At 37.2% G+C, this 15,647-nt stretch overlaps 1 protein-coding gene across 3 annotated transcripts in view; it reads left to right on the forward strand.

Annotated features, from left to right (window-relative positions):
- Nucleotides 1-12,157, forward strand: part of MIB1 (mindbomb E3 ubiquitin protein ligase 1) — a 72,536-nt gene extending 60,379 nt beyond the window's left edge. For all 3 annotated transcript variants that reach the window (XM_021386031.1, XM_021386032.1, XM_021386033.1), the window contains exons 20-21: nt 1,096-1,196; nt 6,829-12,157. In XM_021386031.1, the coding sequence (XP_021241706.1) occupies nt 1,096-1,196; nt 6,829-6,969 (242 nt within the window). In that variant the 3' untranslated portion in view covers nt 6,970-12,157. The remainder of the gene's footprint in view (nt 1-1,095; nt 1,197-6,828) is intronic.

Raw genomic sequence — 15,647 nt, forward strand, 5'->3', positions numbered from 1 at the left:
TTTTCATTCTCGTTCTGTGAAATGACCTAAATTTTTCTTCTCCTTTTTGAAGAAAAGTTTAAGAAAACAGTGTTAAGATATGTATCCATTTGGTGTTTGCACTGCTAGCAGCAGATGCCGTGATAGCACCAACCATTTTATGAAAAGTCTCCCTCCATCATCCAGAGTAGAAGCTGAAACATACATTAACTAGTGGGCCACTTGTTAATGGGCGTACGAATCGTAAGTTTGACTTACTGTGCAAATGAGCAAATATGTGTTTTATTTTTACTTAAGGAACTGTCTGACTAATAAAGGAATGGTAAATATTTTCCAACTAGGTACAAGTAACTTTCATGGTAGTTTTTTCAGTCTTGTATCTCCTTCTTTGGCCATTTCTTAAACTTCTTATGACTTCTCTAAATGATTTCCATGGATTATTTTATAATATGTGTGGTGTACAGTGTTCGGATTGCATTTTATCTGAATTGGAAAACTAGGTTATTCTTGTCATGGCATTCCTAAATAGACTAGCATAATCCTTAAAATGTTCTATTTTGTTTTTTTTTTACTGTGCATGTTGGAAATTTGAAGTACTTCTCAGGTTTTTTTTGTTTAATGTAGCAACATGGCTTTGTGGCTCCCTCAAAGATAAAATGGATACCCTGAGTTTGTTTAAAATTTGAACAAACTACTTCCATGCCACTTGTGTAATTTTCATCACCAAACAGAATCAGCTGTGTAGATAAAAGTGTTTTCCATGTGAAAGGACTTGGCTTTAGGGTTTTTTTTGTGTGTATGCAAAGAACTTTACTGGAGAATCACTGGTGACAAATAAGTATTCTGAGAACAGTGAGGGGCTTGCAGGCATCTTGAGCATCATTACTGAGGAAGTATTTACCAGATTGTTGCTACAAAACTCAGAGGTTCTTTAGTTTGGGAATTGAGCTGCAGTGAGGTTATAGTGAATTCAGATTATCAAATATGTTTGAACGGCATCATTTGAGATAATAGAAAAAATTATAGTTAGTATTCTGAAAATCATTATTCCCATTTCATTAGATGCAATCGCGTATCTTTATTTTCTCTAAATCTTAAAATCTCTATTTTCTCTAGCAAGTGGTAACATTCCAGTTATGCAGAAAGACAAAGACAACACTAACGTCAATGCAGATGTACAAAAGCTGCAGCAGCAGTTACAAGACATCAAGGAACAGGTAAAACTGCTAGATAAAAATTTTATGGACCAGTAAGGTAACTGTGAAAAGCCAGTGCATCTTCTGTTATTTAAAATGAAATAACTCACTGAAGTGAGTCAGTTCTTAAATTTTAGTTAAATAACTGATAATTTTTGTGTTATGGTTCATTTGTCTTCTATGTAGAGATTTGAAAAAGGGTGGCAATTTTTGATGATCCTTTTACCAGAGCATCTGTGTCAGTGTGACTTAAAAAAAAGGGTGCTCTGCCCAGTCAGTTTGTCCTGTTGTGCTGTAACTGACCTGAATGTATTAGATGCAGCAGAAGTTGTTCTCACAGAAGTAGATATTCTTCACTGCTCTGTGTCTAGCTTAGCATTTACTTGTCTGTTTGTGAGCTGCCTTTGAACAGTGGCTGTCAGTTAGCTGTATCATGAAAGGCTCTTCAAGCGATTGTGTGTGGTTGCAAAGTGAAATCTGTTGTGTGTATGCAATCTGAATATTTGGGATATAAGCGAGAGTTTCTTTCTCTTGTAATTATGCATCATATTTGCAGGTGGAAACCTATTCAAATTAATTATAGATTATAGCGATAATTCATTGGTTAACTATGTTGCATGAGATTTAGAAACCTTATAAAAACAAAAAAAAATTAATGTTTCAGATAGTTGAGAGTATTTAAATTTGCTGTACCTGTAAATGTAGTCCAGTTGGAATGGCTTAAATACTTGTCTACATGCAAGACTGTGCTATGGTAAATCGCTAAATGGTTTCCTTCTTTTCCATCTGAACAAAGAATATTTGAGATGTTTTCAGTGGTAAAGGAGTATGAAGTTGTATGAACTTTCTGTCTTAGAATAGAGCCTTGACAATGTGATTTTTGGCTTCGTTGTATATAACAGTTGGAAAAGACTTGTTTTAGTGGATACAGGAGAGAGAGAAGCCTTCTTGTTTACTGCTTGCCTTTTCCTCTTGAAGGCTTATAGCAGTATGTGATGCTTCAGTGTTGTCAGCATCACATCCAGCTGAGACAGTTATTGCTCTCAGCTGTTCGTATGCATACAAGTTAAGACAGAAGTTTTGGATCACCGCTTCTAGGGCCCATACCTTTAACTACCTTAAATTTGGGAACTGATGTTCTGTCAAGTTTTAGCCTTGATAGCATGTCTGAAAAGAACTGCTCCTGGTATATGGAGAATTGGCCGAAGACCCCACTAGCAGTTAGAATTTAAATATCTTATTCAAAACACATTCTGTCATGGTTTGTGTCTATAAAAGAACATGCAAATTAAAAATGGTCATTTGAAAACTATACATCTTCCTCAATGATAATGTCTGGAGCTACTGCGTATCTGTGACTTCTTAAATCTGCTGGTTTGCTTCAGTTTTACTTTTTAACATAATTGGATGAAAAGAATGAGATAATAAGGCTACTACTTTGGCCTTTTAAATGATATATTCAAATATATAGATGAATGCTTAAATCCAAGTAATCCGTTTTTTTCAGATGCTTTGATATTTTTTCTGCTTACTTTGAGTTTATAACTGATTTGAGTTCTGTTCAGATATGGTAATAATATTTTTTAATGGAGATATGAAAGGATAACTACTTCATTTTACGATTTTTCTCCTTGATTAGATGTGACCAGTTTTCCTAAAGTGCTCTGTTAGTCGTAACAGTTGTCTTAGCGTATGGAATTGTTAGCAAGAAGCTTTCCAGTATGCTGTTCTAGGGAGAAAAAAATAATTTTTTTGCATGTTATTTTCTGCTTGTGTTTCCTGGTTTTCGTGTTTGCAATAGCAAGTAAGATTTAATACTGAAATGTTTTGAGAACTGAGGTCCATTCTTTTGCTTTGAAAATTGCTTTTGTCTTTTTAAAATTTTTTAAAATCAATATTGTAAATAATGATTATTCTACACCTCTTTGACCAGAAAGAGGTTGTTCTGGTCGTTCTCGTGTGGTTTTGTCTTGAGACTCTTTCATGTTTTGCAAAGTGTCATTTCTGCTTACTCCAGTGAGAGGGCAAGTTTTGTATCATACATTTGAGTAGCAAGTAGGATTTGATTACAGTTAGTCAACTAGTCTTTTAAATTTGTGCTTCGAGTGATGCACAGCATTGAACTTTGGTCATGTATGCTTCTGATGTGTGCTTTAATAGTTCCCTTTTACATTGATGTTTTCGTACTTAAAATTAATTTGTTCTCTTTCAGCAGGTATAAACCTATGTTTCAACTCATACCTTCAATGATAATGTAGTATGTTAGTGCAGCAAGCTTTTAAAACCATTTCTCGTGCCGAGCAGAAGTGATGCCTGATGTCAGCTGAATCTCCCACATCTGATGACCACACCATTCTTCAGGGATTCCCTGAATGTGAACCCTTGTGATTGTAATTGCAATACCTTCACCTCATTTCATACATAATCACCATCATCTGTCTAAGATCTTACGTATGTTCCTTCACCATACCTACATCACTTTCTTTCTGCTTAAAAATGAATTTATTTTGTCACTGTGCACCTGTATGTTGTTGGAGAAAATATTTTTGATAATGAGGAAATACTTCAAGCAGTTTAAAACATCTTTTTAGTGGTAAAAATTGATTTATTTGAATTATTGGACCAAGTTATAAGTGTGGTGAGCACTTTTTGAAGACTACTCTTCTCTGTAGAAGTGATTCCCACATTAATAGATGTGGTGCCTTTTTTTACTGTTTGTTTTGCTTCAAAAGATGGGGGTCAAATGATCCCTGCAGATAAAAGAAATGTAAAATGTGGTTTCATACAGAGATCATTCTAGCAGAACAGTGGAAAGGTGTTCTGCTCATTTCCTGCTGCTGTGGCACAAAATGGGTGTAAGGCATGTATGAAATTTATTCCATTGTAAAAGTGCGTGTGAGTTGGCACTGAAATTTTGAGTGCTCCTTGGAAGCTGGGTAAAACTCACATATTTTGTCTCGCATTCTGATTGAGAAAATCCTTGTCAGAATAGTGGCATAGCAGACAGAAGTTTGTTCCTGCCAGCTGAATTCTCCTACTGTGTGAAATAGCATAATTGTTAAAATAGTATTACATTAAGAAATAAACAAGTGATGTATTTTAAATATTCTACTTTTGTATTGAGCTGGAGGAATTGGGCAATTTATTAATACTGCATGAAATTGCAGAAATTGAAAATGATTCATTGATTTAATGGATCAAAAGTAATGGTGTTTAAACACGTATTTTTGTTTGATTCTCTTGGTGTGTGTTTTTATTTTTTAAATACTGGTGTGGTATTTTGGAGAAGAATAGGCCTTTGTAAGTTCAGTACTTCTAACATGATATTTAGAGACAAAGGCAAATAATTATTCTAAAAACATAAAGTCTGCAAGTGTTTATTTTTCTCCAAAGGTGAGATTTGGATTGCCTTTGTCAGACTTTTATCAAAGGATGTCAGGTAATCATAGAATCATAGAATGGCCTGGGTTGAAAAGGACTTCAAAGATCATGAAGTTTCAACCCCCCTGCTGAGTGCAGGGTCGCCAGCCACTAGACCAGGCTGCCCAGAGCCACGTCCAGCCTGGCCTTGAATGCCTCCAGGGACGGGGCGTCCACAGCCTCCTTGGGCAACCTGTTCCAGTGCCTCACCACCCTCTGAGTGGAAAACTTCCTCCTAATATCTAACCTAAATCTCCCCTGTCTCAGTTTAAAACGATTCCCCCTTGTCCTATCACTATCCACCCTCGTAAACAATCGTTCCCCCTCCTGTTTATACGCTCCCTTCAAGTATTGGAAGGCCACAATGAGATCTCCGCGGAGCCTTCTCTTCTTTGCGCTAAACAAGCCCAGTTCCCTCAACCTTTCTTCACAGGAGAGGTGCTCCAGCCCTCTGATCATCTTAGTGGCCCTGCTCTGGACCTGTTCCAAGAGCTCCATGTCTTTCTTGTGCTGAGGGCCCCAGGCCTGGACACAGTACTCCAGGGATAATGAGGCAGCTGTGTGTTCATCAGAAACTGACAGCTACTTGATATTGAAGACTGTAGGTTACTGGAAGAAGCAAGCTCTGATTTTCCCATTGGGAAGTATAGGTGGTGGCTTGGTGTGAATGGAAAAATAAGCTGGACTGACTGACAGATGGTCTTCTGCAAGGTTTTAGTTTTTGAGTATTTTAGTATGACACTGTTGAAATTCTGACAAAGGTGGAGCATAGTTTTTTTGTCAAGAATACTTTTTTTTTTCCTAAAAACAAAGTGACAGATTTATCTGGAATTTTTTTTTTTTTGTCACTGTTGGCCCATTATACTGATGTCCTGGAGAGTAAAATAGGCATTTGGCCAAATTCTGTGTGAATTCAAATTTGATGTAAGGAGACTGATGGTGAATATATATATATTTTTATCTTCATCTAAGCTACCTACCCTAGGAAGTAGTATCTATCATTTCCGTAAGAAGGATGCCTTAAGATTACACTTGACAGGGTTTCTCCCATGGATCGTCTCTCTCTCATGAGATGAATGGACTGAAATAAACTACCAGTGATGAGTAAGGAAACAAGTCACAGGTGCAAGGTGGTGATAAAATGAATTTATTTGGAATGTTGGACTTGCTGGTATTTCATATCATATGTGAATGAGGTATGAGATCAATGTTTTTAAATGTTAGTGTGTTTCACATCTGAGTGCATCTTAGATTTGATTTGTCAGACTATAGATAATCTTAACAATTATGTGTTAAAACATCTGTTCATTTACTAACCTTTATTAAGCCTGTTAAAAATGAAATCCTAATATAAGATATGTCTGTGTTATATTTATGGTGAAGGAACATGCCTTACAAAAATACAGTTTCTGCATATGACAAAAGGTGAAGGACGTTGTTCCTTAGTAATTTGGTGCAAAATAAATTTTTTCTGTTGAAGAGCTTTAGGAGAGCTTTTTGGGCATTGGCTATCGCTATAATGTTCAGCAATTTAAACGGATTTTAAAAGTTTGCTGTGCTATTGTTATGACTGAAGGTCACAGATTTATTAAATTGCTCTTCATGTAAAACTTAAATAATTTCCACGAGCCAAGACTGGAATTGCCAGTATTGAATCTTTACATACAATACTGATGATGCAGCATTTTTATTATTTCTGCATTTGTTCAGTGCTTATTGTGTAGAGGTAAGTATGTGATGAACTACAGAGCCTTAGAAGGAATTGCTAAACCATGTAGCTGAGCATTACCTGACATAAAACTTTGTGCAGTGTTTATATCCTGAAAAGTTACACTATGTCAAGGTCAATGTTGCTAAGTAGTGTCTTAATTTTGCAAATGTAGGTGATGATACTGAAAATGTGATATCAACCTACTACTGGATTCACTGACTTAAAGATATCATATCTGAGGGGGGAAAAAAAAACATAATCTTTGTGTCACGATGGGGCAGGAAAAGCCCCAGTACTTCAAGCGGATGAGATGTAAAAATGTGCATTTAAAAACAAACAAAAAAAGCCCACAACTTTTCAGGTTAAGTAAGATATGCTTTAGTAGCTGGGTTATGCTATGGCAGCAGTCTGTTATGCTTAAGATTGCATATTTATTGTTAACTTCAAGTAATTTATGTATTGCATACTCAAAACTGTATCCCTGCTGCCATTGACTATATAACCTGTTAAAATCTTTTACAGACTATGTGCCCTGTCTGTTTGGACCGTCTGAAGAATATGATCTTTCTCTGTGGCCATGGAACATGTCAGCTTTGTGGAGACCGGATGAGTGAATGCCCTATATGCCGCAAGGCAATCGAACGAAGGATTCTTTTGTATTAAGAAGTGGAACAAGTGTCTGTTGTTAGCTTGTGAAGAGTAAGGACATTCTGATGATTTAAATCTCTGCGAGTTTGAAAGGCAGTAAAAGGTTCTAATGGAAACATTTCTAATACTGTAGTGCAGGTTCATTAAAGACTGTGAACACACCAAATAATAGAACAGTATTTGAGCAGTCAGCTTTTAACTTTTCTCTTAGAAAATATGCTAATTTACAGCAGTCCTTCCTTTTGTTGTTTTTTGTTGTTTGTTGGTTTTCTTTCTGTCATTTTCTTCCCCTTAAAGTGTAAAGGGACAATCTTGTTTTGGTTTCGTTCTTGTTTTTTAATGTGTGTATAAGGTGTTGAGTGAAGTAGTTTTTCTGTTGTTTTTTTTTAATATATTGCCAGTTACTATTGAATATAAATATATCTAGTGCTTCTTGTTTTATGCTTTTCTGGAGAATGTTCAAATATCCTGTGACGTTTATGATTCGCAATAATTTTCATCTTGAAATACACAATAATGCAACATCAGTACTGAATGTATGCACAGTTCTAATAAACATAATACAATTTCTATAAGATCGGGCCTCAAAATACAGTGCTAAGGTAATCTGAACTTTAATGTGCTCTTTGCTGAGGATGAGTTGGGAAAGAAACAGGAAAAAGAAACAAATCTGGTTTGGAAAGGTTATGTTCTTCAAACTGCACTTTAGTGTAACAGTTTCAAGCTGACTTAAATAATAGGAACCTCTTGACTCTGCTAGCCTCAAAGATTCTTATGGAATAGCTTTTAATTTGATTGGAAAGGAGAACATTTGAGCAGTGGGTCAGTAATCCATTTCAGATGAGCGATTTGATCAGTTTTGGGGGAGCAGATATGTATGTGGGGCCATTTACATATTCTGTGTCTACGATTTAGAAAAACTAGATGTGAAGTTTGCAAAAGTTAAACTTCAGTATCTTACCTTACGAAGTATGAAGCAAGCTTTTAACAGGTATCATTTTCTTCCCTTAATTTAGTTATGTTTTCTCCAGACAAATAGTAATCAACGGCAGGATCAAAGATTTAATATAGCTTTTCATCTACATTGAATGTTAAAACAATGTTTGCTAGGAGCAGTAGGTAATACTGCAGTTCAGGATATTGTTGGCAGAGCAGTGATTTCAGAGTCATGCCTAAGTGAGATGAAATTGTCTGAGGGAGTCAGCTGTCACTGATGTGACTGAGAATTATTCATGAATATGAAAGTACTGCTGTGAGGAGCTGCAAACAATTAATATCTTGATCACAAATATGTCCTTCTGTCTTTCTAGACAGGAAAAAAAAAAAGAGTATGCTAATTTAAGAGTTGCTTGCTGGTAACGGGAATGTGTGCTTACTTGTAAGAGATTCAGCAGTTTCCTGAGTGCAGTTTACGTAGCCCGTTGCCATTGTGCTGGCTTCGTTTGAATGCAGAACAATGAAGAAATACATGCTGGAATAATTGAAGTGCCTTCCTTGCAGCAAAGATTAATTTCTTGTTTCATTCTCACTGCAAAAATATGGCAAAAGGGATAGTTCGGGGGAAGATCCAAGTAGGAATAGAAGAATAAAACCGGTCTCTTTGGAAAAATTGATCTCTGTCTTTTGAAGCTTATGTCGATGTGCCAGCACCTTGCAAAGCTTGGCAAAAGTCTCAGAAGAGTGTTACTAGTAAACTGCAAAGATAGCTAAACTTTTAAACAGTAAGATTTAAATGCTTAGTAATGTTTTCCAGGAAACAGCTACAGTGATATTTTGGAACAGTGGATGGCCAGTGGCTTTTAACAAAGTGAAGTAATGTACAACTTTTCTATAGACAACGTAATCCTTATCTAAAATTGCAAATGTGTTCATCATTCTTTTCAGTAGTTTTTCGTTGAACACAGTCTTAATCTGGAATCAATATAATATTGTTTTCTTTTGTACATTAATAGTCATTTGTTCTAAATAATCTATGTATCTGTCTTTTTGGCCAAACTAAATAGCCCTCTCTTTTGGTACTCATTGGATCCCTGTACTAAAATATAAAGACTTCAAGGTGCTTTGGAAAACTTTTGATGAAAAGCTTTGTTTTCCCACTCCGCTGTTTCACTATCTCCACTTAGGCTCCAATTGCACATGAGTGCTCAGTGCTGTGTTTATTTGGATAATATGTACACCACTAAGCCTGTTTTTTTTTTATAGTGTGTTTGTCAGCTGAAATGTTTACAATAGGCTTCAGTTTCCTTCCAGTCTTCCTCCAAAAATGATTTTGTAGTAGGACGTGCCATTCGTCCATCCATTCTGATTTTTGTCCTGTAATGCATCACATCTGTTTCCTCTAGTTCTGGTAGACGTATTTTGAATATCGTGCCCTATTTACTCTTCAAGGGGACCTCTATAAGCACAAAGGCAGAGTGGATTTCTTCTTGATAATGCAGCTCAAAACTAAAACCTCGTTGTATCAGCTGGCATTTTTCTAATTCTTTTTCACTGGAACAAGTCAGAACTACTTGAAAGTAGTTCAACTTTGCGTTAGTTGAAAAATGCAGCTGAATAAGAATTGATCTAAAGCATCCTGGGTGGAAAACTGGAGTTGAATGTTAAATATGTGTGGTCTGCAGGAGGCAAGATATTAGCAAGAATAGCTAAGTCCACTTTAGGCTTGTACTTTACAACAGAGAAGCTGTAAGTTACTCCATAATTCTCTTAATACTTGTGTGTCATCACAGTCATATGGATATAGACACAGTGATTGAAGGTGTTGCTGTAGGAGCAGTTGTAGTCTTCTGTACTGTTATCACGCCAAGTGGACTAACTGGACAATTCTGTTTGACAGCTGCAGTTAGAAGGTATCAGTGTTGGGGATTTAGCTTGATGCTTTCAAGATATCAAGAGAAACAACTGAACTAGAAATGCAAGGTAGAGTAATATGCTTGAAGAATTACTACTGGCCTGATTAACAGGTGAAAGAGATGTGCCTTTCCAGTACAAGATACAACTTGCCTTTCAGAAAACTTGATGAAGAAAAATGTTAGCAAATCCATTAGCACTTAAAGACATAGAGGACAAAGAGGATGAAAAACAGACTTTGTTTGTTATGATTGTCCTTCAATACTTAACAGCAATTTTGAAATTAAATTGGATGATATACCTCCATTAGTTTCCTCAGCCAATCAAGAAAACTACTAATAGTACTGTCCAGATGTGAGGTACGTTCAGATGTTTCAGTATTTTTTTTTCTTTTCAATTCAGTGAAATATGTAAGTTGTCATGTCGCTACAGGGTGATTTAAAACTAAGGAGACAACCTAAAAGGCTAATAGAACATGCTAAATAACTGTGTTGGTTGTTGTTGTTGTTTCTGCATTGTTTTTACGGACCTGCTGTGTATGATCTGCCATACCCCACGTTGCTGTTGAACTCATTTGGCACTTTCTAGAATTTGGGCTCTTAAATACCTGCCTTCCATTTGTTGAAATACTCTGTACTTGTATGTTAAGAGTTTGGAGGAATCCCATTTTACTGGCATGGATGCTGAATTAACTAGGCAGGAGAATAAGCAAGCTACTTTGTAAATATGAAAGTTTGATTAGAAACTATTATTCTGAACTTGAATGAGGATCTAGCAGATTTGCACAAGTACTTGTGCCTTGTTAGCATAGTCTTACAATTGGTATTCTAGCTTCTTTTAAAGACATTAAATGATCTTTTAAAATAGTTTAAGTCCTTATTGTGTAGATATTTTCTAGAGATGAGGTTTTGTGTGCATACCTGTTTTTAGCAGTATTAGTTGCAGTTTATGCAAACACTAAACTGTTTGAAGAAACTGCTTTGGGCTAGTGATCTGTTTAAGCTTCCTCTACAATACCGTGCATTAAGCATCAGAAACTCAGTTTTCCAGTAGCAGCTAGTAAACCGAAAAGCCTATCCTGTTCTTTGTGCTGCGTAAGTCGGATTCAGATTTTCACTTAAAATATCACAGCATCCTAACTTTTAGTAATGCTACCTCCTTTCTCTCAAAGTATTGAATTCTCGGATAGTTTGTCTTTGGGAAAGGATGGGGAACATTTCAGTTTTGTTTTTTCTTCGTCAGTTTTGATGTCTAAATACGTTGCAAACCATTTTTACTGACTGTATAAATTACATACAGTAGAAGCATACGATTTGCCACAATGTACATTGTATATTATTCTTGCATAAGTTGCTGGAATTCGTACTGTTGTCTTTTTATGTATTTCGTAACTTGTTTGTGCTGACAAAGCAAAACTGTTATCGCAGAGGTTTTAGTATAAGAAGTTTGGAAGTTTTATAGCTGAGCCTGTGGTTTAAAAAAAAAAGTTCTGACTCAGGGCTTTTTAACAACTTAAATACATTTACGATATTCTTCAGTACGTCTTGGAGAGCATTGTAGATTTAATGACTGTACAGTGCCTTGATAGAACTATGTAATGGGCAGCAGCCGTAGAGTCCTTACAGAATGCAAGTATCTTTTGAATCCAGTTGAGGAGTTTGTTAATACAACTGTAATATCCCTGCCATGGATTTATGTACTTGTATATACTTTCTGTAAAGGAAAATCAGCAAATTTAGGTCTTGCTATGCTTTCTGTAAGTTGCTTCGTTGTTGCACCAGTTGGGAGCGGGGGGTTGGCTATGAAGGGATTAGTGTTCAAATGTACCAAAGTAGCATTTCTGGGAAAGACAGCTGATAAAATGCTCTGTATGGGATGTTTTTTTGTGTGAGGGGAGAGGGCGTTGTATTAAAAATAATAATAAAAAATCAAAATACCCTCTTTACTCTGGCCCAGTAAGTGTTTCCAAAGGGAGAGAGAGAATCAGCAACAATTCTATGTTTGCATGCCATTTCATATTTACAAAAAATTAAGTAATTTTACGCTTCTAGAAAATATTTTTTTATCACAAGCTTACTGTCTTCCTGAATGCCAATTATTCCTATTAGAAAACCGGTTTTACTGAACCGCAGGAACATTTTTGCTACTGTTAAAACCAACTTCGTATTTTCAGTAGTTTTTGACATGACTGTTCATTGGAGAAACTTATGGTTGTCTGTGTGAATGTAGTGGATTTTTCTGTATGCAGATAGCATTATATAATTGCTCTCATTAAAACTGCTTAGCAAGGTCTAAGCTTCTCAAGAGAAATGCTAATGTACTGAATGATTAATAAAACTTGTTATATAAGATATTCTCACTTTTTCAATAGCTTTGATTTTAAAATTTAATGAGATGGAATTATACTTATTGTGCACACATTGTTGGGAAGAGGGGATTGCAACTTACTTGGTTTGATTCTTAGTTGTAATGATGTTAGATGTCACCACAGACTTAGAAAATTGTATTCCTGAACAAGTGTTTGGTAACTGTGAGTTGCTGATGCTTAATGTTTAAAGATGCAACAGACTTCATTTAGTGAGGGAGTTTGCGAACCTCCAAGTATTCTTATTCTTTAGAACGTATAACCAAAGAGCAATTGGAAATGCTAAGTGCCTTTGAATCTTCCAGATACTCACATACTTTTGAGCAACACAACCAAGGTATGAAGGGCAGATTATTGACTTTTATTTTTTTTATCTGTCTTTCTATATATATATATTATCTATATCAAAATATTTTTATCTGTAGAATATTATTTTTTCTATAAATATTTTCTATTTTTTTTTTCTGTAAAATACAGTTCATGGTACTAATTAGATCTGCTGTTAATGATAAAATCACAGAATTGCTTGGTTTGGAAGGGACTATAAAGCCCACCTAGTCCCACCCTGTGCCATAGGCAGGGCTGCCACCCGCCAGCTCAGCTGCCCAGGGCCCCATCCAACCTGGCCTTGAGTGCCTCCAGGGATGGGGCACCCACAGCTTCTCTGGGCAGCTGTGCCAGCTCCTCACCACCCTCTGAGTAAAGAATTTCTGCCTAACATCTAGTGCAAATCTCCCCTCCTTTAGTTTCAAATCCTTCCCACTTGTTCTGTCACCATCAGAACATGCTAAAAACAAGTCTGCGTCCTTTTATAAGCTCCCTTTAGGTTGTAATAGACTGCAGTGAGGTCTCGCTGTGGCCTTCTCTTTTCCAGACTGAACAAGCCCAGCTCCCTCAAACTTTCTTCATAAGAGAGATGCCCCAGCCTTCTGATAATCTTCATGGCCTCCTCAACCTGCTCCAACAGCTCCACATCTTTTTTTGTGCTTAGGGACCCAGGCCTGGACACAGTACTCCAGATGGGGCCTTACAAGGGCAGAGCAGAGGGAGACAATCACCTCCCTCTCCCTGCTGGCTCACCGATCTTTTGATGGAGCCACTCAGGATGCCATTGGCCTTGCAGGCTGCAGGCACACACCGGTGGCTCACATCCAGCTTTTTGTCCACCAGGACTCCTCTGTTGTTCTCCACAGGGCTGCTCCCAGTGAGTTCTTGTCTCAGTCTGTACACGTACTTGGGATTGTCCTAACCCAAGTGCAACACCTTGGATTTGGCGTTGTTTAACCTTATTAGGTTTTCATGGGCCCACTTTTCAAGTTTGTTCTGGTCCTTCTGTATGGCATTCCTTTCTTCTGTTGTATCAGCTGCACCACTCAGTTTATTGTTGTCCACAAACTTGCTCAGGGTACACTCGATCCCATTGTATTAAGTTGTTGATAAAGATGCTGAAGAACAGTGGTCCCAGGGTGGACACCTGGGAGATACCACTTGTGACCAAACTTAACCTGGACGTAGAGCTGTTGACCACAACCCTTTGGCTGCAACCATCCAAATAAATTTTTATCCACCGAGTAGTCTACTTTTCAAATCCATATTTCTCAAACTTGGGGATATTGTGTAGGACCATGTCAAAGGCCTTACAGATGTCCAGATAGATTACATCAGTTGCTCTTCCCTTTTTGACTGATGCCATTACTCATCACAGAAGGCCACCAGATTGGTCAGGTTTGCCTTAACATATCTTCCAGGAGGATCTGTTCCATGTTCTTCCCAGGCAGAGAGGTGAGGCTCACCAGCCTTTACTTTCTCCTTTTTCAACGTTCCTTCAGTCTTGTATATGACAGGTCTATGTGAATAAGTAAGATTTTCTGAGAGATTGTTTTTTACCTCTATTTTAAAACAGTTGATGCAAATCATTAAAGTATATTTTAAATGTCTACTGTTCTTTAAGGCTTACAAGCCATTTGCGTACTTACTCCCTTGAAGGTGGTGGTAATAGCTTTGGCATAGGCTTAAGACTTAGGCTCTGGGTCTCTCTAGGGTTTCAGCTCATAATGGTCAGTAGATCTGGCTACTGTTAAGGTACTGATGTTTCTGTATTTTTGAGGCTTAATCTCCAGTTGGGAAGATGGAAGACACAGAAGAAAGGGCAGGTAACAAAGATGCATCTCTGTGTAAAAATTCTTTCTCTTCCGACTCTAAGGATTCTAAGATTCTATGATATTAGAAATCAAGAACTGTGCAGCTGATAATGTAAAACTTTTATTCTGTTACAATGCAGGACAAAGTTGTAGGAAGCTTAGTATAAAATGTACTTCTTACAGTTCGGATTTGTTGAAGCTTACTTGACTGCCCTGGAAAACTTAATGCAAAATTGTTTCTGCAAATCAGCAGGAAAATAGGCGTGTGATGAGAACATACTAATCTCTGTTGACACTATGGCGCTGTTTCACTAAATTTTCTTTAGAAGTAGATCTGTAGGAGGTAAGCGTACAAACTTAACGCCTGCTGATGCGGCACTTGTGTACCCTGCAGTGTCTGAGTGTTTCTTCCACAAGGGGTCAGTAGCACGCTCTGTTTGGGACGCGGTTTTTTGCAGCATGAGCGCAGAGCAAACAAGGGATAAGGATAATGATGATTGCATTAATAGGTGGGTGGACCGGGCCTCACTTGTACCCTTCTTCAAGCAGGCTAAGTATAATTAGCTTATTTGCTGACTTCAGTAAGCACCATATTCTATCCTCTGACTCTCATGTGACATTGTGACATGAACATTGCTACTATTGATTAGGGCAAAGTTCCAGTGGAGTATTTACCTTTAGCTCTAGTTGAAAGTATTCATTTAGCCTAGCTCTTTTTTCCAAAAGCGTGTAATTGGAGCAGATAATCTCTAGGAGAGAGTTTGTCCGGTGAGCAGGGGAAAAAATTCTTTTATAAGTGTCCCACATATTCTTAATGATAACCACGGTCTCCCTAGATGGCTAGAGCTGATTAGCATTTTCCACCCTTTAGTAGCACGATTTATAGTTATAAAAATGCTTTGAACCCTATCAGTCTGCTCAGTGGAATGAATGCTCAAGTTCTCAAGTCTCCCCAGAGTGTGCAGTTAACTTGGAGACACAAGTTAGAAGTAACTCATTACCTTTCTACCAGGAAGCTAAACAGACCAGACAGATGAGTCTTAGACAAAAATTTCAATCCTTGTACCAAAGCCGTATTTCACAAATAGGAGTCTGAGTAAGGGTCATTGTCTTTCAGGTTGGCACAAGTTCTTTCTACTGCTTGGTGAATGAACAAGGGACCTTCCTTCCCTTCATATTTGTAAACTCGTGCTTTTCTTTTTTGTCTATTATGGTTTTTGCGTTTCTTGTTTTTGTTTGTCTCCCACTACTCAAGTTTTCAATTTCAAGATCTTCCTGTGAGTGTTATTGATAGCAGAACTATGTCCTGTCCTTCTCGGTGTTGTTCTTTCCTAGAC

The sequence above is a fragment of the Numida meleagris genome, chromosome 2, assembly GCF_002078875.1.
Source record: "Numida meleagris isolate 19003 breed g44 Domestic line chromosome 2, NumMel1.0, whole genome shotgun sequence".
Taxonomy (NCBI): Eukaryota; Metazoa; Chordata; class Aves; order Galliformes; family Numididae; genus Numida; species Numida meleagris.